This window comes from Apis mellifera, linkage group LG5 (assembly GCF_003254395.2).
Source record: "Apis mellifera strain DH4 linkage group LG5, Amel_HAv3.1, whole genome shotgun sequence".
NCBI classification, from domain to species: Eukaryota; Metazoa; Arthropoda; class Insecta; order Hymenoptera; family Apidae; genus Apis; species Apis mellifera.
In genome coordinates this window covers 2239924-2266439 of record NC_037642.1, presented here as the reverse complement: position 1 = coordinate 2266439, position 26516 = coordinate 2239924, and the positions used below count along the sequence as shown (strand labels likewise).

The window sequence follows — 26516 nt, the reverse complement described above, 5'->3', positions numbered from 1 at the left end:
TAAAAATTTGTAAACATTTAAAAATTTCTAATACAAATACTTCAATATAATTAATAATATAAATAAATACATGTTTCTAAGAGAATTATACAAATCTATGGTTCACTCAATACATATATATATCATAAAATATACATACGTACTTTCATATAGTACTTTTGTATAATGTCATATAATATATATTATGTATTATTTTTATATACATCATAATAATCAACTATTATACATAAGAATCAACTTGAAGAAAGTTGTACGTGTATTTATATATTATAATATTATAATATTTATTTATAAATTTTTTTATAAATATTTATTGATTGTGTCAGAAATGAATCAAATATCTAGAGAAGAAATAAATATCAGACGACTTTTAACAAGATGTGAATTAATGGCAAAAGATGATCCTCATAAAGATTGGAAACTTGAAAAGGTTTAAAAAATATGTTAATTAATTAAGAAATTAATATAATAATTTTCAAATTATTAATTTTAAAATAATTTATTTAAAATAAAGATATCAATTATTTCAGTATATTTTTACTTTGGATGATATGATTAAACACTTACAAACATTATCAAGGTATACTTCTATTTTATCCTTTAAAAAAGAAAAAATATTTATTGATAAAAATTTAAATTTTAATTATAAATAATATAACTTTTTTTAAATTATAATGAAATTCTCATTCATATCCATCATTTCCAATATTTGTACTTAAACTTTTGTACTTTGTACTTATATTATATATAAATATAAGTGAAATTAATAACTTTTTAGTAAACCATCTAAAGATACTATGATGAGTTATATTAAACGAATAGATTTTCTAAAAGGTTTAGTAAATACATCTAAACTTACAAGTCCAGTTGACAGAGTTGTAGCAGTACAAATGTTACCAAAAAATTCTACAACTTTTAATGATTCAATTGGTCCAAATATAACAACTCAAATACATCAAAAAACTTCGGCAAAATATAACAAAGAATTACGAGCCGAGTTATTTCATAATGATAAAGGTATATAAATTATACTTAATATAATAAATAATTAAATTATTTATAATATATAATAAAATTTATTATTTATTATATATTTATTATTTTTTAGGAATATCAGAAGATGGTATAAGACAAAGATCATCTACTATGAATATGCAAGATGATGATTTGGATGCACTTTTAAAATATAATAGAAATATTCAAGAAAAAATTGCCGAAAATATGCTTTCAATGACTAGTAGTATAAAAGAACATGCTTTAGCAGCAAATGCTATTATAAAAAAGGATATTGGTTTACTTGAAAAATCTGATAAATTAACAGATATTAATACAAATAAATTAAAAACAGAATCATTAAAACTACAAGAGCATACACAATCTTATTGGCGATGTTGGATGTGGGTAATGATTGCATTTGTTTTAGTTATATTTTTTAGTAAGTACTCTTGCATAATGTAAATATATTTACATTATAATATTATTATAATATGATATTATAATATTATTATAATATAATTTATTGTTATTAATTTTTTAAAAATATGTTTATATAATATATAAAATTATTTTTATATTTTGTTTTAGATATGGTATTATTTATAAAAGTTGCAAAAAAAAGAGTTTAGATTTAAATTAATAAATATGTATATATAATTAATTAAAACAAATAAGATTGTATATAAATGTAAATAATACATTTATATAATTTATATGAAATTAAATTAATAAAATGAAATTGAAAATAAAATTCCCATCCATATCCATCATTTCAAATATTTGTACTTGAACTTTTATACTTTATAATTATATTATATATAAATATATCGTATTATTTCATATATATCGTATAATAACATCATTTTTTATTTCATTTTATTGTATTAACATTGTATCATTATATTTATTATAATAGTTTTATTATATTAGTTATTATTTATTATTATTATAATATATAATATATATACGTATATATTCGTTTTATTATTATACAATATATATTATATAATGCTTTATAATATTATCCGTGATTTCAGTTATTTGTTATCTTGAAATCTATTCCTATAATATGGAGATTTTATGATAAATTTATGATAAATTTATTACGAAATTAAAATTAAAATAATTTGCATTGTATTTTAAAACAGTTTATATTAAATTAGTTAAAATTAAAGAATTATTAATTTATAAAGTAAAAAAATGAATTTAATATGTATATAAGAAATAAATTTATAATAGCAAATAATTTTTATAAATATATTATGTATTTTTTTGTTGTTATTTATTTATAATTAAATTTAAATTTTTACATTTTTTTGCTGAACCATCTATTGAAATCCAATCTTAATAATAGTTGTGCTAAATGTTCTCCACTTGGTTGTGCACGTACTCTATTCAAAGTTTTAGTTAACCAACCCATTAAACTTCTAAGAGTATCAGATAATGTATTAAGTTCTTCTTGTTCTGTTAAAAGTAAATCACCTACTTCCCACATTGATGCTTGTAAAATAAAATCATCACAAAGTCGTAATAAAAGTTTTATTAATTTATTCACCTATAAAAATATCCATTAATAAATAAGATAAAAATTATGATGATTCATATTTAAATAACATACAGGATTTTTTCTCTCTGTTGAACTTCCCAATAAAAATGTTTGTGACATAACATTAGCTAAAAAAATACAATGTGCTCTTTGTACATCTTCAAAATTTCGAGTATTTTTTATATTTGTTTCCATTATAGTATATTGACTTTCTAATACATCAACTTGTAAATAGTATTGTAGATTATCAATAATGAAAATTAAATTATTTCTTAATTGAATTACACCAATATCACTATAATAATAAAAATAATTAATATTTAATATTAAATTAAACTTAATTTTTACATAAAGTAAAACAATATTTTTTGAATCAGTTTAACATTTTTCAAAATCGAGAACTTATAATCCTACAAGAAAAGTTATCATCATATTTTTCAGATCAATATTAATAATTGTCACTGAATAAAAATGTTTTGAAAAATAATGAGACAAAAAATATAAGAAAATATTAAATTCATTTAATCATTCTGATATCTTGTATTATAGATATCATCATATTAATTTTATATATATTTTAGTTTAATAATAACATATTTTAATAATAATAGCATTAATACTTTTAAATATGAACAATTGTTTCTATAATAATATGAAAACTTCGCTGATTGATATACAATTGCATAATACATAGAAAGATATTTTTAAAAATAGATATTTTTTTAATCAATATATTTTCTTTAATTCTGATATTTTTTTACGAAAAATATACATATAAAAAATATATAAAAAATATATTTAAGAAAAATATACATATTGTGTTGTTTACATAAAGATTGATGTTCTAATATATAATGTTAAGTAATAATATTTGAAAATGTGAATATACTAATATTAATCTAACCATTCATAAGTTATATGAATATGAATGACGATTTTGAAATTGATAAAGAAATAAAAATATTAAACTGATATTGAAGAGACTATATAATCATATCTTACATATTTTTATAATACATATGCTCACTCCATAGATTCCATAAATCAATTTGTGTTTTTTTAACTCTTAGTAAAAATTTGAATAATATATTGTAATTATTTAAAGCAGATGGACTAAATAATAAATGTAATGGCCATATGACTTTATATTTCAAAATAATCATACCCCAACCACGTCTTTCTATAATAATATTATATATACATATATTAAATTGTTGAAAATTTTATTATTTAAAATATATTTTTTATTTAAAATATATCATGCTAAATAAAAAAAATATTTTACCAATAGGATCTTCACGTTCTTTCTCAGTAAATTCTGCACCTTCTATCTCAATATCTTCACTTTCATTTACTGGAACTGGTACTATAAAATTAAAATTATCCATAGCATTTTCATCATTTAAGTGCATTTTTCTTAAAGCCATTTGAAAAGCTAAATTAATATCTCTGGATGTATGTTGTGTTGGTTGTTTATTCAATATATGAGCTGTGAGTCTAATAAATTCAAGAAACAAATCACCTCGCCCCATGAGAAAGAAATCTTTTACTAATTTAAGTTGTTGTACAAGATGTGCTTCTTCAACAGCAACTCGCCATAAAAGTTCTGTTATACATTGTTTTAATTCATCAATTATATGTTCAAATTCAACAATATTAAAAATATGTTTTTTTTGGAGATTCTGAAGTTTAAGAAAATATTCATATTCTTTTTCTCCCCAAATGGAAGTTTCAGTTTGATCAACTATAGCAAAATCTATAAAGAAATAACATAAATTTATTTAATATCTTATGTAATTTAAAATTTTTTAAATATAAATTACCTTTTTTCTGTCTTGGATCATTTCCAAACATTATAATAGTTTGTCCTATAGTTAAGATTTTAGTTGCTAAAGATGGTCTAATGTAAGAAGGAAGCATATCTATTTGAACATCATAATTCCACATATCTGCACTAAATTTTGTATTTATTTTATCAGCAAAATTATCTTTATTGTGTACTAACATTAAATTATTTTGTTTCTCAGATATCTTTTGAATGAAAAATTCATTATACATATCTTCTAAATGACCATATAAAAGCCAATTAGTTAAATGTTTATAAAAAACTATATGTACACAATGAGACATTCTAAATAAAATGAAATAATTAGCAAAAATGTAAATGTGAAAATAAAATAATATATAATTATTTATTAATAATATATGATATTATATATATATTTATAATAATATATAATATATAATATTTATACTATATATAACTGTAACATATACTTACTTTTCTATTGCAGTCTTTACATCAGGAATACCAGTATACATATTTTGATGCAAACATTGCAATAATTTACAACCATGAATTTTTTGTGTGCGAATCTAAAATTAAGTTTTTATAAAAATTTTTTATATAAATATTTCAAATATCATTTTAAATATTAATTATATCATATTAATTTACTTCTCTTATGATAGAATTCAAAACAGAAAATAGACATATATATTTTTGGATACGACAAAGTATTAATGATAATGGAGTATAACTATCACGAAGAACTATATCTTCCAAATTAACAATCTCTTTACGAAAAGGTTCTAAAGCTTGATCCATTCCTTCGCAAAGAGCTTGTAAATATAAACCTTGAGATATATTTTGTAAATCTGTAATACATATATAATATATAATATAATATATAATATAATATAATATAATATAACATAATATAAATAAAATAAATAAATTATTTAATATATATAATATAATAAAATATATAATTAAGTTTAGTAGCAATTTTTAATACCTTGAGTAGATTTTAAATTATCAGAAGTAGTATATTCTTGAATAAAATTTCTGATAATATTGCATTGTTCAACTATATCTAATATTTCCTTAAGTAATACACGTTCACCAGGATGTAAATATTTTTCAAGATCTACAGTCTAAAAGCAAAAAATTTAAAAAAACATAAATAAGATGTAAAACTTGTAAAATTAATTGTAATAAATATTATTTTATAATTACATCTGATTCCAATATTTTTAAAGCATTAGTTGAACATCCCCATAATGACAATAATACTTCGTGCAACATTTTAATTTAATAAAATATTATTTTTACACTTCAAATTATGTTGCACATAAATAAGAAAAGTAGTAAAAATCCTATAAACTGAAAATTAAATAACCTATAATTCAATTGTCAAAATTTACTTTTTGTGATATATATAATGAATAACGATAATATTTGAACATTAATATAGTATTTAATTTTGATTCTATATTCTATATTTCACGAAACGAATTTATTCACTGAATATAAATAAAACGTAATCACAATTTAGAGAATTATTTATAATCATATATACAAATTTTCAATAAATCACTTATTATAATTACAAATATATATAATTAAGTTTAATTTATATATTTATTTAATTAATTTAGTATAACAAAATTATATAAATTAAATTATAATCAATTATCATGTAAAAATATTTAAACAAATATATTATTTTTTAATATATTCTAAATAGAAAATTAACTTTTTTAATTCTTTATTTTGTTTATTATTTTTATTTATCATTTGTTTTTGTTAAAAATTTTATCATAAAATTAATTTTTTTTTTTAAACTACTACATGTTTTTTTTCTTTGAAATTTAGTTTCATATTATGTATATATATGTATAGATACTCTATGTATGGAAATCATAATTTAAAGACTATCTTCTCATGTGAACTTTTATTTTAGAACATAAATATAATTATTAGTTTATATGAAGAAGATTTATATAGCATAAAATTAAGAATAAACAATTTGCTACACGTCTTTCATGAAATACAAAATTATATTAAATTTTATCGTGAAAAACATTCAATATTATAGTATTGTAAAATAAATAACAAAATTAATGAATTGTTTTGTAATTTTAAATGATATTTATAAATTATGTCAAAAAAATTTAATAAATAAGCTGTGTAATATTTATATTCAGAGAGTTTTGTTTTAATTAATGTAGATAATTATTTACATAGAAATATAATAACCTCAAATAAATAAATTATTAAAACTATGTGTAAGTATAATATTAATTAAATTGATTATTTTTATTTAATAATTATTCAATGATTTATTATATTATAAAGTATAAAATCATAATAAAAGCAATATAATATGATATATAGCAATATAAATCATTTTTAATAATAAACTTTTTAGAGATATATAATTATGGATGTATTAAAGGATACATTAATATGTCGTTTGTGTGGTGTAAATCTTACAGAAGGAAAGTATAAAAATATCTTTGAAGGATCAACAGATTTAATTCATAAAATAAAGGAAACATTACCAATTTCAGTATGTTAATATATTTAATAAAATTTAAAAAATTAATTTTAAAATTTAGACATTTTATTTAAATCAAGCAATTATTAAAATATTAATTTAATAATTTGTATATTTTTGATATAATGAAAATTATTATTTACAGATATCTATTGATGATAATGGTTCAAAATATATGTGTTTATTATGTTATGACAAAATTATTTTTTATTACAAATTTATTCAAGAGGTATTGGAATATTCTAAAAGATTACACAATGCATCACAAATTAAATCTATCTTTAATTTATCTAAAGAAGTAACAGATTTTTCACAAATTCATAGTGATGCTGTATATACATGTCCAAATTGTAATGTTGATTTAATAATTTTATTGGTCAATAATCCCCAAGGCTGTGATTATAACTTCCAAATCTCATTAGCTATGGTAAATCATTCTGAAAAAAAACATATTATAAAAGAAAAAAATATAGAAATACATAAAAATATATTACATTTTAATAATGCAAAAAATAATATATATTTAAAAAATGAAAACAAAACAACAAAAGATATTGAAAACATACCTAATCAAGTAAATTTAATATTACCTATATTACAAGAAGAAAATTTAAATTGTAGGGATGTATTATATAACAAACAAAATTCAAAAATTGAAATACAAAAAAAATTAAAAAAAAAGGAATATAATACTCATAATTCTTCTATTCATTTATTTAAAATATCACAAGAGGAAGAAATATCTCATATATCTAATGAAAATTTATTGAACTGTGATTATGATTCTACTAATCCATTAATAAAAAATGAGCCTGAAAGTGATACATATTGGTTAGATAGTGAAACTGATTATAAAAGTGAAAAAGATATATGTATAACTAAATCACAAAATATATTAGAAAAAAATGATGCACAAGAAATGATGTATATAAATGAAAATGATGTATATAAATCTTGTTTAAAATATATATGCAAATTATGTGGAACACGTTATCTTTCACACTTAAAATATGAATTTCATATGGAAAGACACAAATCTGGTAAAATAGATAAATATGAATGTACATTATGTGATAAAGAAACAAGTAATGAAAATTTATTATGGGATCATTATTTTCATACACATAAAAGTTTACAACGTTATATTTGTATAGAATGTGGAAAATTATTTACAAAACGATCTAGATTAAATGGACATCAAAAAAATTATAAACATTCTGGTGTAAAACAAATTCAAGTTGGTACTAGTGAAGATACTGTTAGTGAAGATGTCATACAAAATGCTATAGCAACAAAACAAGAAAAAGTAGCAATAAATTGTAATCTTTGTGGTAAATTAATTTCTGACTTAGATCCAGATGCTATTAATGATTTAGTTACATGTGCTACTTGTGAAGATTCTACACTTTCTTTAGTGATAGATGGAAATGAAACAAAAGTAATTTCTCCACGTCAATATCACTGCTCTAAATGTCCAAAGCATTTTGTACGAAAAGAAAGACTAGAATTTCATGAAATGAGGCATAATGAAAATATGAATGAATTTATTTGTAGTACGTGTGGAAAAGATTTTAGAGCAGAAAATTCTTTATATGAGCATTATCTTTTTGTTCATAAAGGAGCAAGACCTCATATCTGTGAATTATGTGGTAAATCATTTCAATTGAAAGCTAGATTAAAAGAACATCATCGAATTCATACAGGTGAAAGACCATATCAATGTGACATCTGTGGTCAACGATGTAGAACTACAAATGCTTTAAAACTTCATAGAAAAATTCATTTTTCTCATAATAGATATACTTGTAATATATGTAATAAATCATTTAGTAAGAAACAGAATATGAATGAACATTTAGAAAAACATTGGAAAAATGATAAAAATGTAATATTACCACAATTATTTACATGTCCAATTTGTATAGAAGATTTTCCAACATATCGTATGTTAAAATATCACATGATAGAAATTCATGAAATTAATAATCAGGATCCACTTTTGACAAAACAAAAACCATGGTATGAATGCACAGAATGTCATGAAAAGTTCAAACATCAAATGTCTTTAAAAGCTCATAAAGAAAGAATACACGAAGGAAGAATAGATCCCATCTATCAGTGTGACGTATGTAATGCTACATATAAAGTAAAACAACTTTTAGTAAACCACATTAAAAGTAAACATAATGGTGAAAGACGTTATAAATGTGCACAATGTGAAAAAGGATTTAATGATACTAAGTCTTTATATAATCATGTATTATTACATACTGGCAAAAAACCATTTATTTGTGAATATTGTAATATGAGTTTCAGAAGAAAAGATTCTAGAGATCATCATCGTAGAAAACATACTGGTGAACAACCTTATCAATGTCCTGATTGTGGTGAATCATTTTCTACCTATAATAATCGATCTAAACATAGAAAACGAGAACATGGAGAAGGAGATTCTGAATGTCCTGAATGTGGAGAAAAATGCAGTAATCAACAAGAAATTAGAATACATTTAAATAAACATTTGGGAGAAAAATTAAAAAAATTACAAAATATAAAATCTGAGGAAATATAACTTACATATTTCAAGAGTAAAAAAAAAAATACAGTAAAACTTCGATTACGCAATTGATAATCTAAATTAAAATTAATTAATATAATATAATATAGAAAAATCTTATTTATTATTTTTCATATTTATTAATTAAAATAATAAATTATATTAATTATTAATTAAAATTTATTTATTGTAGCTACTTAATGCATGAGCGATTCTTTGTTATATCGCATTTCATTGATTACTTAATAAAAAAGTATAATTAAAAATTAAAAAAGAATTCAAAGACTTAATATTTTAATTTTTTATTGTGTCATTATTATGTAGATATTATTTACTAATTATTATTTTATATTTAATCCAATTAAAAATAAAATTTTTTATTTTTTTTTAATAAAAATGTATAAAATTCATTCAACATTTCAAATATTTTTTTATATATCTTAATTATCGAATTATTTTATTGAATAAATATATTTGAATAAATATAACATAAAATATATTTTGTGTTATATAATTATATAATAAATAGTTATTAGTTTCTAAAATTATATAAATTAATTAATTGAATTTTAAATTTAATATTTTAAATTATTCTTTTATATTAAATATTTTAATACAAAAATTTATTTTTTTTATAAAAATTTATATAATGTGAAAATTTTTTGTTATGTATTTATATCTTCATGTATTTTTTGTTAATTTTTTATACATTTTTTACACATTTTAATTATTATATAATAATATTAATTATTTTTTGTTTATATTTGTGCAAAAATATATCTTTGAAAATATTTTTCAATTTTTGTATAAATTTTTTAATTAATAGATAATTGTATAATTTTTGTATTTGTTAATATTTAATGAATAAAATAAATATATAATTTATTTGTAGTTTAGATTTTATCTAGAATAGAATTTTATTTATATTTTTTTAATTTAATTAAATTTCTTTGTTTATGAGTATAATATTTTGTTCATATTTTTTCAAATCAATTTATATTATATATAATTTAAATTATATATAATATTTACATTATATATAATATTTATAATATAATAGAAATAAAAGATTATAACATATAGATGTAATAAAATGTTGTAATTGATCATAAATATAGTACCTGAAATGATTTATGATATTGAAAATTAAATTTTAATATTTGAAATTAAAATATATGTTGAAATTTTAAATATGAAATTTTTAAAATAAATATATTTCAATTATTCGAAGTTTCACTGTATGTAAAGTATGATTATCTTTATTAAGTTATTTTATTTGTGAATTTCGAAATTTTTAGCAGTTAACAAGATTTAGTCATCTAATAATTTATTTAATGATTTATTTTTATATATTTATTTATATGTATTCAATTTCATATATATTTTGGAGTACAAAAACATTCTATTTTATTTCAATAGAATAATGTATTTTACATATATATACTTTATATATATATTAAAGAAAATTTTTTATAAGTACAAACAATATTATAAAATCAAAATATTTGAAAGTATTTTAAAGTAAATTTTATTATGTTATTATTTTATCATATTTATCTCTTCAATTTAATATTAATATAAAATTTTATAAATATATATATAAATACTATTTTATAACAATGTAGTTATATTAGATTGAATATATAATGTAATTTGTATTATACATTGTATCATATACAATTATTTTTTTTTAAATATATTGTATATATAATGTATAATTATTTTTAATTGTTATATTAAAATTGTTAAAAAAAGTTTTTAATAAAAAAAAAAGTATTTATATTTACTCTTTTATAATGGAATATTTTTCAAGCAATTATTAAAACATACAAACAATTTTTATTTTTCGAAAAAAATTTTTAATGATAATAATTTAAAATTATAAAACTAAAAAAATATTAACTTTTATATATTAACATTGTTATTTTTATTTTCACATTAGAAAAAAATATTTTCTCAAATATTATAATTATTTTAAGTATTTATGTTTATTAATTTCTATAAATATTTATTTTAACAAAATATATTATTTATAATACACAATACAAAATTTATAATTAAATAAAATTAATGTGAATATTTTTTTGATAGCAATAAAAAATATAACGATTCTTAACAGCAATGTATATTATTATGTATATTATTTTCACATGTAGATACAGTTAAAGTACACGTGCATCTGGGACAAATGTCAAAATTTAAATGGTGCGCCTTTGCGTCTGATGCGGCGCTACTTAGCAAAAATCAGGTGGTCGAATTTACCAGCTGTGTTACTTTATCTTATAATCACACATAACGAAACTTTTAACTTCTTATTATGAAAAAATTAGTATTTTTAGCAAATGTAAAAGAATTATATTTAATATTTTTAATTACTAATAAATATTATTCAAATTTTCTCAATTTTTTTAAAAAATCAACAAAAATAACATACGAGGAACTATTTTTCCGCGGAGTAATATCAGAAACCGTTCGAGCGAGTCAATATTTATCTCGTTTTTTTAATGTAATTATACTTTATTTTACTTGAAAAATAAATGAAAAAGAAAGTATTTAAATTTTAGAAAACTTTTATAATCAATTTTGTTGAAAGTCTTTATTTTTTAAATGGTTATTTATCAAAACAATTTTTGCGGAGCAATAATGTCGTGCTACGATCGCACAGACGCAAACCAGCTCCGTTCATTGGCTAAAGGAAGCGAGCGATTCACGCATATACTCTTTTCTGTAAATACATATTCACTAACACTGACCTAAAATTTTCACACAAGATTCAGGAATGTATCTATTACATAAGATACCCTCTAAATTTTAAAATATATTTGTTTATTTTTAGCAAAATTCCTTATTTAAAATTATATTTTTAAACATTTATTTTTTATTGAAATTATTTTTTATACATTAATAATAATTTTTTATTTAGATAAAACTAATATTGTTAAAAACAATCTTCAGTTTTCATGAAAACATGAAAAATTAAATTCTATTATTACACTATTAAATATAAATCGTATATTTATAAATTGCTTTATTATTATATTTTTAAAATTGTCAATTTTAATGTCATATATTAAATTAAATGTCATAAAATGAAATAATAATTTTATAAAATTAATGCAACAATAAATGAACACAAAAATAATAAAAATAATGTCTTAATATTTAAATTATCAAAATATTATTAAAATTTAGATATACCTATATGAATTATATTTTCTTAATGTAAAAAATTATAGGGAATTTATTAATGATCCAATTGAAAACAAGGGAGATAAATACGATCCTGGTTGCTCAGAACAAGTAGGGGTGAAGGGAGAGGCAGGTTCGCACACACACCGGCGCAGAACGAGGAGCGAATTCACTCGCCGGCTCTCAACAAGAACGCGTCGACATATACACCGTGCTTGAACGTACTGAGGTGATATATTTCTTATTTATCCTACGGTCGAAGGCGAGTCAATCGTAAAAATGGCCGGGGAAAAGCGTACTCAGGATCAAGAGGAAACCTTATTGTCAGAAACGGTGATCTTAGTTGACATCGAAGGCACTACGACGAGCATAAGCTTCGTGAAGGTAACAAAGACCATGGCCGTGAGGCAGAACGCACCCTACGGTTCTCGCATTTCACCGGTTTTCTGATTTATTTTCTGACAGTACCTAATGATCATAATTTTTTATATAGAGAGTTTCTTTCACATAAAATACTGAATCTTAGTAAAGACTTTTTGTACCGAAAAAAATTTGTAGATTATACTTTCGCGCGTATTGTGTGTGTTCTCTTAACATTTACTATGCCGGCTGAAATCCAGTTTCAAGTTCCCTATTCGCAATACAGCGAAGTTTCATGGAAGGCAGTAGATGCTGTTTCGTCAAATCTAAAGCGAATAAAATATTATTTACATTGTATCGAATTTTTTATTTATAATTTTAAGATAGTACATTGTTTACTCGTTAATGTTTTTTGCAAATTTTTGGAATTGTTTTGTAAGATGTGATAATGAAAACAAACTAAACGAGTATTTAGAAAACTTAGCTTATTTATAAAAACATAAAATACATTGAATTATCATATAGCGCACTATAATATTATTGCACATATTTTTCAAAATAACGGAAACCATAACGGCGCATCGCACTGTTAATTCGATCGACGAACGCACTACATTCACGTTTACCTTACTTTCAGGACACACTTTTTCCTTACGTGCGAGAGAATTTAAAGAAATATATTGAAACTAAATGGGAAGATGAAGAATTCAAACAAGACTTTGAGAAATTAAAGGAACAGGTAAAAATTACAAATAAACATTACAAATAATATTAAATGGAATATTAGAATATTATATTGCAATATAAATATATATATAAAAAAATCTTATTTTATTTATTGATATTAAAAATATTGAAATGTATTAGAAATTATAATTATAATTCTTGAAAAAATTATATTATTTATTACATATATATATATATAATGTATATATATATATATATATATGTTTATAATACATATTTTCATTTACTTTCTTACTTATTTTGTTTTAAATATTTTCTTTTTATTAAAGCTGTAATTTAAAATAATAAATTAGTATTATTTTAATAATGAATTTTAAAGTGACCAATAATTTGTCAGATAAAAACTATTAGATTTTGATCTGGAAATATTTTTTATTTTGATCTGAAATTTTTTATTTAAACTATGAAACTTAAAATTTAGATTATTAATTATTTTTTAAATATTTTCAAAGTATTCATTATTATAAATTTTAAATATAATTTATATTTTTATTTGAAATAAATCATTTATCATATTTTAATTTACTATTTAATATTAATCAATTTATATTATTTTTTATTATTTTACATTATATTTTTTTATATTATTTTACATAATTTAAATTATGAATTAATATTATCTTTATTATTAAACTATTTGAACATAATGTTACTTGATTAAATTAAAGATAAAATAATTATATATCTTATTTATAAAAAAAAATTTTTTTAATATTAATCAAAATTGATGTTTGTTTTTTATAATTATTTTAAAAGTTTTCTTAAAAATATTAATATTTTTAAAAATATAAAGTATATATGATATAATATGTAATATTATTTGTTTATTAAAATAATTATATTATAATATAAATTTGCATTTTAATTGTTAAAATATATTTTATATTATGTATTTTTATTATTAAAAGAAATATTATAAATGTTTGCAAATATATTTATAGACATTTAATATTTTAATCATAGGCAAAGAAAGATGAAGAAGATAAAATTGATGGTTTTATACCAATTACTGATATTAATACAGAAGAAGAAAGAGAATCACTTGTAAAAAATATATTATGGCAAATGGATTGTGATCGAAAAACCAGTGCATTAAAACAATTACAAGGGCATATGTGGCGTGAAGCTTATAATTCTGGATCAATTAAAGCACAGTGAGTCTTTTGCAATTTATTTATTGTAAAAGATTTTTAGGTTTTGAAATTCAATGTTTAAAATTTTTATATTACAAATAATATAAATATATTTTTTTCAATGATATGTTATATAAATATATACAATATATCTTATATAATATATAAATATTTTTATTTAATATACATATATATGTGTTATAATATAATAATAAAATTATAATATAATTATATATATATAAATATATACATAAATATATATATAAATATCTTTTAATATATCCAAATTTATATATAAATTAATATTAAGAAATATGTTTTTAAAAAATTACTTAATAATAAATAAATATCAATATACAACTTTATAGTATACACACCATTGTGAGGTGAACATTTTGTGTAAGGGCTCACTTCAATTTGACATAAATATGTCACTACAATTATTATAAACAATTTATAATATAATAAATTAAAAATAATCAAGAAAATGATAAATAAATTATTTATGTAGTGTTTATGAAGATGTACCAAAAGCACTAGAATCATGGACGAGTGATGGTAAAAAGGTCTATGTTTATTCGAGTGGTAGTATTGAAGCACAAAAACTTCTATTTGAACACTCAATATATGGTGACTTACTTAAGGTATTTTATTATATTTTAATCGTAATAAATGATTTATAAATATATGAGAAATTGAATATAATAGATTGTTATATATATTATTGTTTTTTTAGCATTTCAGTGGTTATTTTGATACTGAAGTAGGTCCAAAACAAGAATCAAATAGTTACAAAAATATATTAAGTAAAATTGGAGCTGAATCATCAGATGTAATTTTCTTAACTGATGTTGTAAAAGGTTAGTTATTTATTTTATAATATTTTAATATTTTCAAGGCATAGTAATGTAATTAATCATCATGTAATTAAATCAATTTTTATATTTTATTAATATCAATTTTTATATTTTCTTATAATAGAAGCTACTGCTGCAAAAGAAGCTGGTTTATCAACAGTTATAGTACTACGTGAAGGCAATGCTGCTCTTACAGATGAAGAAAGAGTGGCTTCTACAACTATTAAGTCATTTTTAGACTTAACATTTCAAACTTCTACAAAACGACAAAAGTTGGAAGCTATAGAAGTTCAAAAAGATACAAACAAATCCACATCTGATGTTAATGAACCAATGGATACTTCTGAAGATGTTGAAATGTCTGATATCAATAATCAAGAAAAGAAGATTGATAAAGTAGATGTAAAAGAAGTTATCCAAGAAGAAGTAAAAGAGTGTGCTAAAGATCAGCTACCAAAAGAAGCACAAATTTCAGATGTAAAAATGGAAGAGCCTATGGTTACTGATATGAAAGATGCAGCAAACGCTGAAAAACTAATGGAAAATAAATCTGAAAAAATAGAACTTCAGCCATCTGAGGTGAGTACAAAATTAGACACTTCTGAAAATGTGCAAGTTACTATGAGCGGTAGCACTGAATCAACGATAAAATCTTCGAAAGATGATATTGACAAATCTGCTGTTTCTGAAAAAATAGAAAAATCTATAACAGAAAAAACTATAGAGTCTATATCAGAAACTCTTACTTCCAATGATACCTTGAATGCTGGAACAAATGAGTCTAAATCAAAGTCTGATCAAGTTTCTATTACAGAGAATAAGACTGAAGAATTTTCAAACATTGATAAAGAAATAAAATCTGATGATATAAAAATATCAGATGTAAAAACTATTGAAAGCGTATCACAAGAAAAGAATATTAGCAGTATAAACGAAAAACCAGAAGAATGTTCTAATAAATCACAAAAAGAGATGAAAGAGGAGTCCACTGAAAAAATTGTAATTAATTCTAGTATAATAGAAACTCAAACATCAGAAAATGATGCATCTTCGATAAAATCTGCACAAGAACCGACAAAAACAGAAGAAAAACCTGCAGAAAATGGTGATGTTCCATTAACAAATGTAGAAAAAATTATTGCACCAACGATAACAGAATTAGAAGCTACTAGTAGCAAAGTAGATACAAATACTGAAATAAAAAATACCACAGAAACAGTTAAAGAAATAAAATCTGAAAAAGAAACAGAATTGACTAACGTGAAATCTTCTAAAACAAAAGAAGTAGAAGAAACATCAATATCTAAAATTGATGCAGAAAAACAAGTAAATGTAGAAATATCAAAACAGGAATTAACAGAGAAATCAATAAAAGAAGAAACTGTAGCAGATGAAATAAAAGAAACAAATACAGTGGATTCCGAAAAGAAAAAATTAAATAGTACAACACAAAACGGAGATACAGATGTGCCAGTGTCAGATGATAAATTACAAAGAAATGGACTAAATGAAGGATCATCGAATGAAAATATTAATTCGTCTACGAGCGAAAGTACATCTGCGCAAAATGGTGAACCAGAGAGTTCCTCTGAAGCTAGTGCAGACTCTATAAAAGTCAAAAAAGTCGTTGATTCTGCTGTAGCCGATGGTGCCGGCGAACCTGACGTTGTTCCCCCTGTAGTTGTAGCTGCGACGTCTTAATCTTGTTCTTATACATTTTAAGAAGTCCTTCATACATAACCCCAACCCACAATACTTATCCGCAGATATAAACTGAAAAGTTGGCTCCCTACACCTTACATAAATCGTACGACGTTAAAGATGTAATACGTTAATTTAAGATACAATTCATAAGATTTCTATTTCTTTGACAAATGTGAAGGGAAATGATAGTAATGACGTATACAGCGTGTCTCAGATTCGATTATCTTTTACATGTCACAGTTTGATATATATATATATACATACATACATACATATATATATCTCATATTTGTCGATTATGCTTAATAGAAAATTTAAGAAAGATCATAAACACTCAGTTCCTATACTTCCTACTTTACATTGCTTAATTTATTTTATTATACTTTATCTACATTTTTTAGTTTGTTTATACAAATTTATTTTTTATAATTGACATACATTTATAATTCAAATTGACTCGAGGATAATCGAAAATGTCATTCGCTGTAGTCAATAAGTATTTTTAATTTTTCTTTTTTTATTACATTTTATAATGTGTATTAAGATTTTTCTTTTATATTGTCTAAACGGAATGTTATACTATGAAAATTTATAGAATAGCAAATTCATCATAGTTGGAGTATGCTAAAATACTGAATGTACTTTGTGCCAAATGAATTAATTCGTCAGTTTGAAGATTTTTATGATTATATATACGGGATATTAATATATTCATGAGATACTTTTGGAAAATTAATTTTAAAAGGTAAAAAACAAACACAGAAGTATACAAAAATGTTGTTTGAATTTTATAAGGAATTTAAGCTTATGTTAGATAAAATAAGCTCGATCTATCTCTATCATATTACTATCTTATTCTATTTTATTTCATCTAACGTAAATTTAAATTTTTTATAATTTGATAAATAAATCAATTTTTTTATGTACTTTTGTTTTTGTTTCTATACTAGAATTGATCCTCCAAAAATGTCATATGGATATATTAGCATTCTAAGTTTAAAGATTTGATCATATTTTAGTTTCTTACAACAATCAGGGAACTTTAACTATATATTTTAAGACTGAATTGGTAATGCCTCCAAAAGTCGCTGGCTTTAGATTAATGATATGATTTTTTGCATTCTCTTGAGTACTTAAATTGTTAATAACACAGTGATCTTGGAATCATAAGTCCAAACTTACTATCGACAACTGTGTTTTACAATGAATTTTATTTGACTATATTAGATATATTTTTCAAATTTCAAAGAATGCTGTGCGACTTATTGTAATGTGTCTGACATTATATTCCTATTTTCTTTTTCTTTTCGACATTTTTTTTATTGAAATGTATATTTCTAATTTAGAACATTTTGAATAATGTTGGCCTATATGCATTACGCGTTTCTGTTTTTTATATTTCGTATCACAATTAACGTTTATCGATATTAACTTAATTTTGAGCAATTTAAAGTTTTGTGTTGCATTTATTAGTATTCTATAAAAAATATAATATTCATTTATTGTCAATGACGCGACTATAATACGGTATATATTACATGCAAACATTATTTTGTTAGTTTTATAAAATATATTTAATATAGAATAATCCGATTAGAAGGAAAAATACTTCGGTTTGGAAATTTATTTTTTCATTTCTACGGATTAATATACAAAAATTTATTTTAAAATAACCGTTTCCCGATAGTGATAATTTTTTTTTCCTGTTTTTTTAAGATTCGTAAATTATTTTCAACAAAATTTGAAACAAGAACTCAATTATTTATTTATTATCCATTCCTGCAAAATTGACTGTGATTTAACGATATAATAATAGACATAGGGAATTTAAACCAATTCATTTATTATTCACGTTTAGTATTTTCTTTGGCAGGTTATTATATTAATATTTTTTTTTTTTTTTTTTTTTTTTTATATATATATATATATAACGAAATTAATATACATCCTGTCTGATTGAAGTCACTGTGAAGACTGTAGACGATATAGTCTGTAAACAATCAAAGTTTCTATATTTCTTCTTTTTTTTTTTTTAAATTACAATTGTTTTTTGTCAGCGGCTATGCTAAAAAAATTCAACAATGCATAAAGTCGAGTAAACGAAATAAAATGCAACGTCAGCTATTATCTTATAAGTATATGTATAGTCAGTAACGATTATATTACGAGATTTCAAACAAATGCATATTTTTTACAAGACACTTGACACAGACCTCGCATTTATTTATAAGATATTCTTACGATGATGAAAACCATTTAAATACTCATTAATTTTTTTTGACGTTGCATAATTCATTATGAATGAAAAGATGAAGAGATTGTTAAAAAATGATCTTCATTCGTTACCTGAAACGGAATTTAAATTTTGTGTGTTTGATAATGAAAAATATTCGAAGATATTATAAAGGATAAGATACATTACCAATGTTCGATTTGATCCTTATATGATAACTTATCCTTATCCTTAAATCAAATAAAAAAAAAACATTTTCCAATTGATATTAAATTTAAAATTTAAAATAGTTACAAATTCATTGAATGTATACTCAATTAAATAAGTATATTCAAAAATGCTCAATTGAAAAAATTAAATGGTTTCATTAAAAATTCTTAACAATAATTGACAAAGAAAACATTATGTTAACAGCCTCGAAGCGTTAACGATTGTAAACTGCCGATTTTTTGCCATAATGAATTTTTTTAATTGTTTTTTTCAATAATATTTTAACTACTGACTGCCATCAGTATAATAAAATTAAACTTTCAGACGTTAGCTAGCAATATGTATAAAATTTTTCTCGACTGACTTTCATGGCATCATCAGATATCATCTCCATATCATCCATTATTATTCTTGTGTCAATAGTCGAAAGAATCGAAGTACATATTGGTAATTTGCGTCCTGTAATTTGTTTTTTTTTTTTTTTTCTTTTTGCTAGTGCTCAATTTTAACGAACCTTAGTCTTTTTTCTTCAAACATACACGATCGTGTTTAATTATACATAAAATAGCGTCGTTAATGTGCTAAGTTTAGGGATCGTTAACTCTTTGCGGTTTTGTAAGATTTAAATATTGCTAGAATTAATGCGAAATGAAACAAATATATAAATTTATGATTGGTCGTATAAAATTTAACAGAATGAATTATTAATTTTTCAATATTGTGAACCGCAAAGTGTTAAAATGAAAAGTGTTTGTAAGTTTAATGTTTAAATTTTTGACTGTGACGTGTCAACTTAAAGATTCGAATCAACGTTTGATACCCGGTGTGATGCGACCATACTCTGAAATATGTATGAATGCAGTTTTTATTGTGTTATATTCTCACATGAGGTCGCCTGGCCATCGTACACTGCCTTGTTATTTATTATCTTATATGATGTACCGGATATTGACCGATCAAAATCTTCATTAGTCATGAATCATTAATAAAACATCAATATGCTTTGTATTTTGTTGAAAATTAAATGAGTGTGTCGCATATAATATAATTTTTTCATTCGTGACACATTTGATCATTTAAACTCGTACGTATAATAGTTGTAGATTTTGTAAGCGAATTAAAACGTAACATAATTTCTCAAGACGTTTTTTCACAGCTTACAAGTCGAACAGCTACTTAAATTATATGCGTAAGATTTGTCGTCCTTTCAGAATACATTAGATACTTGAAATACATTAAGTACAGAAGATAGGAAATATTAATAAACAATAGCTTCGTATCGATTAGCGATTATTATTTGTAATTCATTGGCTATTTTATGTAACATGTCAATATAAGTGTAGGAGAGAATGTACGGACTTAATTGATACTTTTTAACGATAACCTTCGATGGAGATTCCTGAAACAAAGACTCGTATCCTATAAGAGACTGCTCTGTTGCTTTTTTTTTTCTCAGCCAAGTATTTTACATGTTTTTTTTCTTTTCTTTTGTTACATGGAACCATTCTAGTAGTTACTATTTCCCAGTGTTCTCTAAATGATTAACGCGCGCGTGTGTGTGTTTGTGTTTGTGTGTATGTGTGCGTGTTACACGTGAGGGCACAAAGCTGAGTTCTATTTCATGGTATCAATTTTAATGATCATCAGATCTTAAATACAACTTTATTGGATGAAATAACATATTATTGGCTCCAGAATGGTATGTACTGTACAGGAAAACATTGACGGTTCTGTTCCCTTTGAACTTTTGACTGCATTCGTAGAGCAAAATAAATTTTGCAATTAGAATCTGAGAATTCATCTTTTATTTCATTATTCCTAAAGAAGGTTTTGAATGCGTGAACAGAAGATTTGTTTTTGAGAGAAAGAGAGAAAGGATCCTTGAAAATAAAGCGAGCATACTCATCTTCTTCTTCATATTAAATTTTATTTAGATGTATATATTCTTATGATAATATTAAATTAAATGTAATGGAAGTAAGAAAATAATTAGTGTTTTTTTCACTTTCTCTTTCTCTTTCTCTTTCTCTCTTTCTCCTTTCCCACAATTTGGAATTAAAAAAAATAGTATAAAGAGGTAAAAAATGTAATTAAAATATATTGAAATATTGAAAATAATTAAAATGATTGAAAATAAATCTGCTCTCGGTATTGTTTTCTCAAATTGATTCGTGCTACTGTTATTCTCAGCTAGTCGATAATGTTAGGTGTAGCAGCATTTTCATCCGATCGATTCTGGAATGCTAGTCATTCTACTATGCGCACTAGAGCATTAATTTTCAAGCAGCCAATTCAATAAACCGAGATATAAAAAATTTTATCTCATTTTAATTTACATTAAAGCAATAATATTATCTGGAAATAATTCTTTTTCTCACCGTAATGTTAAGATGTATTACATATTTGGTACTTAAAATATATATTGTTCAAATATGTGACAAATTTCTTTTTCTACTTATAATATTGAAATATCTAGAATCGAAAAACAAAAATATGAAATTTTATTTAAAAATTATTTTGTGTACATGTTTCATGTAAAAATATAAAATGTATTAATATTACCCATGTAAAGCGTTTTATATTAAAAAAAATTAAATATACAAGAATTAAAAGATATTTATAATTAAAGAAATTAGAAAACTAAAATAATCTTTATATTAATGATAAATTTTTTTTTAAATAATAATTTATAATCATTTCTTAATGTTTCCTAATATATTATGCTATATCTTTTACTTTTTACTTGTATTAAAAAAATATATATGAATTCTATAAAAAATATATATATTAATCTTTTATATATATACTTTTTTTATGATAATTGAATTAACTTTTTAATTTATTTTATATTGTATGAATGAATTTTAATTTATTTTAAATTATGTATCATATTTATTATTTTTTACTATTTTTTACTATTTTTTTTTAATATATTTTTTCATTTTTATATTTTATTTTTAAATAACATATTTTCATTTATAGTTTCTATTAAACTTGAATATCTTATCTTTTCTTCATTATTTTATTTTTATATAAATTTTTATTATACAATATATGCATTATATTTCTTTTTTTTTATATATATTAAAATGTATATATATATATATATATATATATATTTGAATGTATATATATATATGTTCAAAATATATGCATATAATAAATGCGTCAAATATAAAGATTATATATATATACTAGAATTAAAAAATGCAAGCATTTAAACTTTCTCTTACAGAACATAGAATAAACTGTGCAAAGGGAATAAAAAAGTATTGTTTCTTAGTTTAGTCTGGAAGCTTTTACTTCACGTGAAGAAAGTGTAAGGTCTTTCACTTGTAAAAAAGTTCACTCATCTAATCTCAACTAAGTGTTCATTTTAAAATCCTTTTCTTATATGCTTATATGAGATTCCTTTTTAATACTATGTTTTAATAAATAATATTTAACAGTATTAACAAAAATTTATAATTTTTTTATGTTATATTTTTTTATATTATAATTAATTTACATTCTTCTTTTTTTTTAAATCTTTTTGTGCTCTGCTTTTTTATATTAATTTATATTTCTATTATTCTAGTTTATATAGCTAATATAATAAATATCAAGAAAACAAAATTTAATCTTAGATACAACTATAAGAATTATTTTAAGATCATTTTACATTATCTAAAAATTGTAATATTTTCTTAAAATTTTTTTCAGTTATTTAAAAATACAAATATATTAAAAATTATTATTTCTTTTTATGTTTTAGTTACATCGAGGATTGTGAAATTGGTTCTATTTTAAGTGAAAGTTGAAAAGTTTTATAAATCTCAAATATGTGTGGTAAAATATATTTTTAAGCAACTTTATAAGAGAAAACATTTTTGTATATACTTTGTTAATGAAAACAAAATCTTTAATTAAAATTAGCATGTTTTTATGCGTTTTAATAGATAAAACCAAAGATGAATAATTATATATTGTGATACGTCTTTAAATAAAATATTAGGAATATTTTTTCCAATATTTTTATATATCCCTTTCATTTATTTTCGAATCAAAATATTAAACGTTATAAACTTATTTATAATCATATATTGAAATATAAAAAAAAAATATTTTGTTAATGAAAATATTTATTTTAATATTTCTTTTGTTATATTATACAATTATATTTATGATATAAAATAAATATTTTTTTAAATTAAGAAAAATTATTAATAGTGTTATTAATAATTTTGAATAGAAAATTTAAAAATAATGTATTTATAATTATCATTTATAGTAATTTATATTTTTTTTATATTTTATATTATTAGTATTATTTCTAATTATATATAATTATAATATTCAAAAAATTATATAGTTTTGAATATATATATTGAATATATATATATATATATATATATATATATATATATATATAAATTCAATTCATTAAATATATATATATAATATAAAAATGATATTATCGACTAAGTTTAAGAACATTAAATTTCTCTATAATATCACTAGATGGCGCAGTCATCACTATTTTAGTACTTGTATAAAGTTATATAAAGTAACGTCACATTTTAATTGTAAGAAGATTAATAAGTTATAAATATAATTTAGATAATAATTTAGTTAATTTTTTATGTTATAAATTTGTGTGTAATATTTTATGATATAATAAGTTTTAAATTAATTAAAAATAATAGATATAAATAAACATTAAGGTAACTATTTATATAATTTAGTTTCATATAAACATTATCATAGAATATTCATAATTTAAATAGAAATTTAAACAAATTAATTTCATCAACATTTATTTTAATAAATATATGAATCATAACAGTAAGAAAATAAAAATATTTAAATTTTTCACTTCTAGAAAAATAAATAATAAAAAATAACAATAATATAATATAATTGTATTTCTATATTGAAATGTTATATTAATTTATAAATAAACATTACTTTTAATTATTTTTTAAATATAGTATATGATAAATTTTGTTACATATAATTGATATCAATATTTGTATCCTGTACAATACAATACTTTTTTTTTTTATGAAATTTCATTTTTTTTCTTTGTATTAAAAATTTCAGTGATGGAAAGTTATATATGCGCATGCGCTGCCTAGCGACTGAAATTCGAACTAAGCTTATAATGGGAATTTAAACTGTTATGTAAAATAATATTTACTTTCATTATTGTACTTTTAATGTATTTAATTATTATTTGACTATATTTTTTTTAACTCAAGATATTACTTAAAATAATATTTTAGATTTCAATATTTATGTAAAATTCTTTTAGAATATGCAGAAGAAAATTTATTATATATTTACTTAGAATATTTGATATATATTAGAAATCTAATACTAATAAAAAAAAATTATCGTTCAAAAATAAATTTTTAATTAAATTTATAGGAAATATAATTTAAATATAATATAAATTAATGATGTGAATAAAAAAATCTCAATAATTTATTCTTATTTCAAAAAATATTATTCTTATATTAATTTTTAAAAATAATAAACATATATATATAGTTTAAAAATAATAGATGATGAAATGATGAATGATGAATGATTATAACATGGATTATAATATAAATTTAATATATATATATTATTATATTTATAATATATTATATAATATATATATATTATAATATAATTATTTATAATTTTTCTAACTTACATATATAACTTTTATTCAATTATTTACATAAACAAAATCTAATTAAACAAAATCATTTTATATGATAATATGGATTTTTAATAATATTTAGAGAAATTATATAATATTTATTAATTAAGTTTATATTAAAAATTTAAATAAAAATTCATATAATAAAATTTGATCATTATATAAAATAATAAAATTAGTTTTTAATATAAATTTAATAAATATAATTTTATAAATTTAATATCATTAAATAATAACTATTATAAATAAATTATAATATTAATCATGTGAAATAAATATATATAATATTATATATAATATATAATATTATAAAATTTCCTCTCATTAAAACTAGTTTTCTTTAAAAATATATATATATATATATATATATATATATATATATATATATTTTAAATAGATATTTGATCATAAATATATACACATGTAAAATTTTTTTTTTCATATTATAAAACATTCATTAAATTAATATAAAAAAAATAATTGTTACTTTTAGATAAGATATATTCAAAAGTAATATCAGATTTTTAACATGTTCTTCTGATTAATTAAAAACAAATAAACTAAAAATAAGTTTTATGATTACAAAATATAATATTTAATATATAAATAATATATATATTATATATTATATATAATATATAATATATAAATAATATATATATTATATATATATAATATATATATATATAATATATAAATATATAAATTTAATATATAAATAATAAATTCTAATTTTTAATATTATTTTTAAATGAATATTAATATATTATTCTCTAAATGTTGATAAAAATATCGAATTTTAGTAATATAAAATTATTTATATAGATATTAAATATATTTCATATTTTTTTATTATATTACTCACAATTTAAATATTATACTTGATCATTTATTAATAATCCAAAAAATGATATTTGGAATTGCGATAATTTTCATTAGCAAGATAAAT

At 20.4% G+C, this 26516-nt stretch overlaps 4 protein-coding genes across 6 annotated transcripts; 3 read left to right on the top strand and 1 right to left on the bottom strand.

Moving 5' to 3' along the window:
* Window positions 1–110: 110 nt before the first annotated feature.
* LOC727156 (vesicle transport protein USE1) lies at window positions 111–1651 on the top strand. Of its 3 annotated transcripts, none has more exons than XM_026441073.1 (6): window positions 111–250; window positions 327–430; window positions 531–580; window positions 779–1017; window positions 1109–1435; window positions 1585–1651. In XM_026441073.1, the coding sequence occupies exons 2-6, from the start codon at window positions 329–331 to the stop codon at window positions 1623–1625; spliced, it is 759 nt and encodes a 252-aa protein (XP_026296858.1). In that variant the 5' UTR covers window positions 111–250; window positions 327–328; the 3' UTR covers window positions 1626–1651. The 3 variants fall into 3 exon arrangements, with proteins under 3 accessions (XP_026296858.1, XP_026296860.1, XP_026296859.1); XM_026441075.1 differs by having other exon boundaries at window positions 515–580; XM_026441074.1 differs by lacking the exon at window positions 111–250 and having other exon boundaries at window positions 279–430.
* A 588-nt stretch (window positions 1652–2239) lies between these two features.
* On the bottom strand, window positions 2240–5719 carry LOC412119 (gamma-tubulin complex component 4). Its single transcript, XM_006557886.3, has 9 exons — window positions 5562–5719; window positions 5341–5479; window positions 5001–5200; window positions 4824–4918; window positions 4366–4673; window positions 3828–4298; window positions 3545–3722; window positions 2615–2837; window positions 2240–2551 (listed from the first exon to the last, which is right to left on the bottom strand). Exons 1-9 carry the CDS (start codon window positions 5628–5630, stop codon window positions 2303–2305), a joined length of 1932 nt encoding a protein of 643 aa, XP_006557949.1. The 5' UTR covers window positions 5631–5719; the 3' UTR covers window positions 2240–2302.
* An 842-nt stretch (window positions 5720–6561) lies between these two features.
* Window positions 6562–9716, top strand: LOC113218788 (zinc finger protein 567-like). Its single transcript, XM_026440898.1, has 3 exons — window positions 6562–6613; window positions 6757–6897; window positions 7031–9716. The coding sequence occupies exons 2-3, from the start codon at window positions 6769–6771 to the stop codon at window positions 9455–9457; spliced, it is 2556 nt and encodes an 851-aa protein (XP_026296683.1). The 5' UTR covers window positions 6562–6613; window positions 6757–6768; the 3' UTR covers window positions 9458–9716.
* A 3058-nt stretch (window positions 9717–12774) lies between these two features.
* Window positions 12775–19033, top strand: LOC411809 (enolase-phosphatase E1). The gene is made up of 6 exons (XM_026441043.1): window positions 12775–13015; window positions 13629–13730; window positions 14702–14892; window positions 15383–15515; window positions 15608–15731; window positions 15853–19033. The coding sequence occupies exons 1-6, from the start codon at window positions 12911–12913 to the stop codon at window positions 17427–17429; spliced, it is 2232 nt and encodes a 743-aa protein (XP_026296828.1). The 5' UTR covers window positions 12775–12910; the 3' UTR covers window positions 17430–19033.
* The last annotated feature ends 7483 nt before the right edge of the window (window positions 19034–26516 follow it).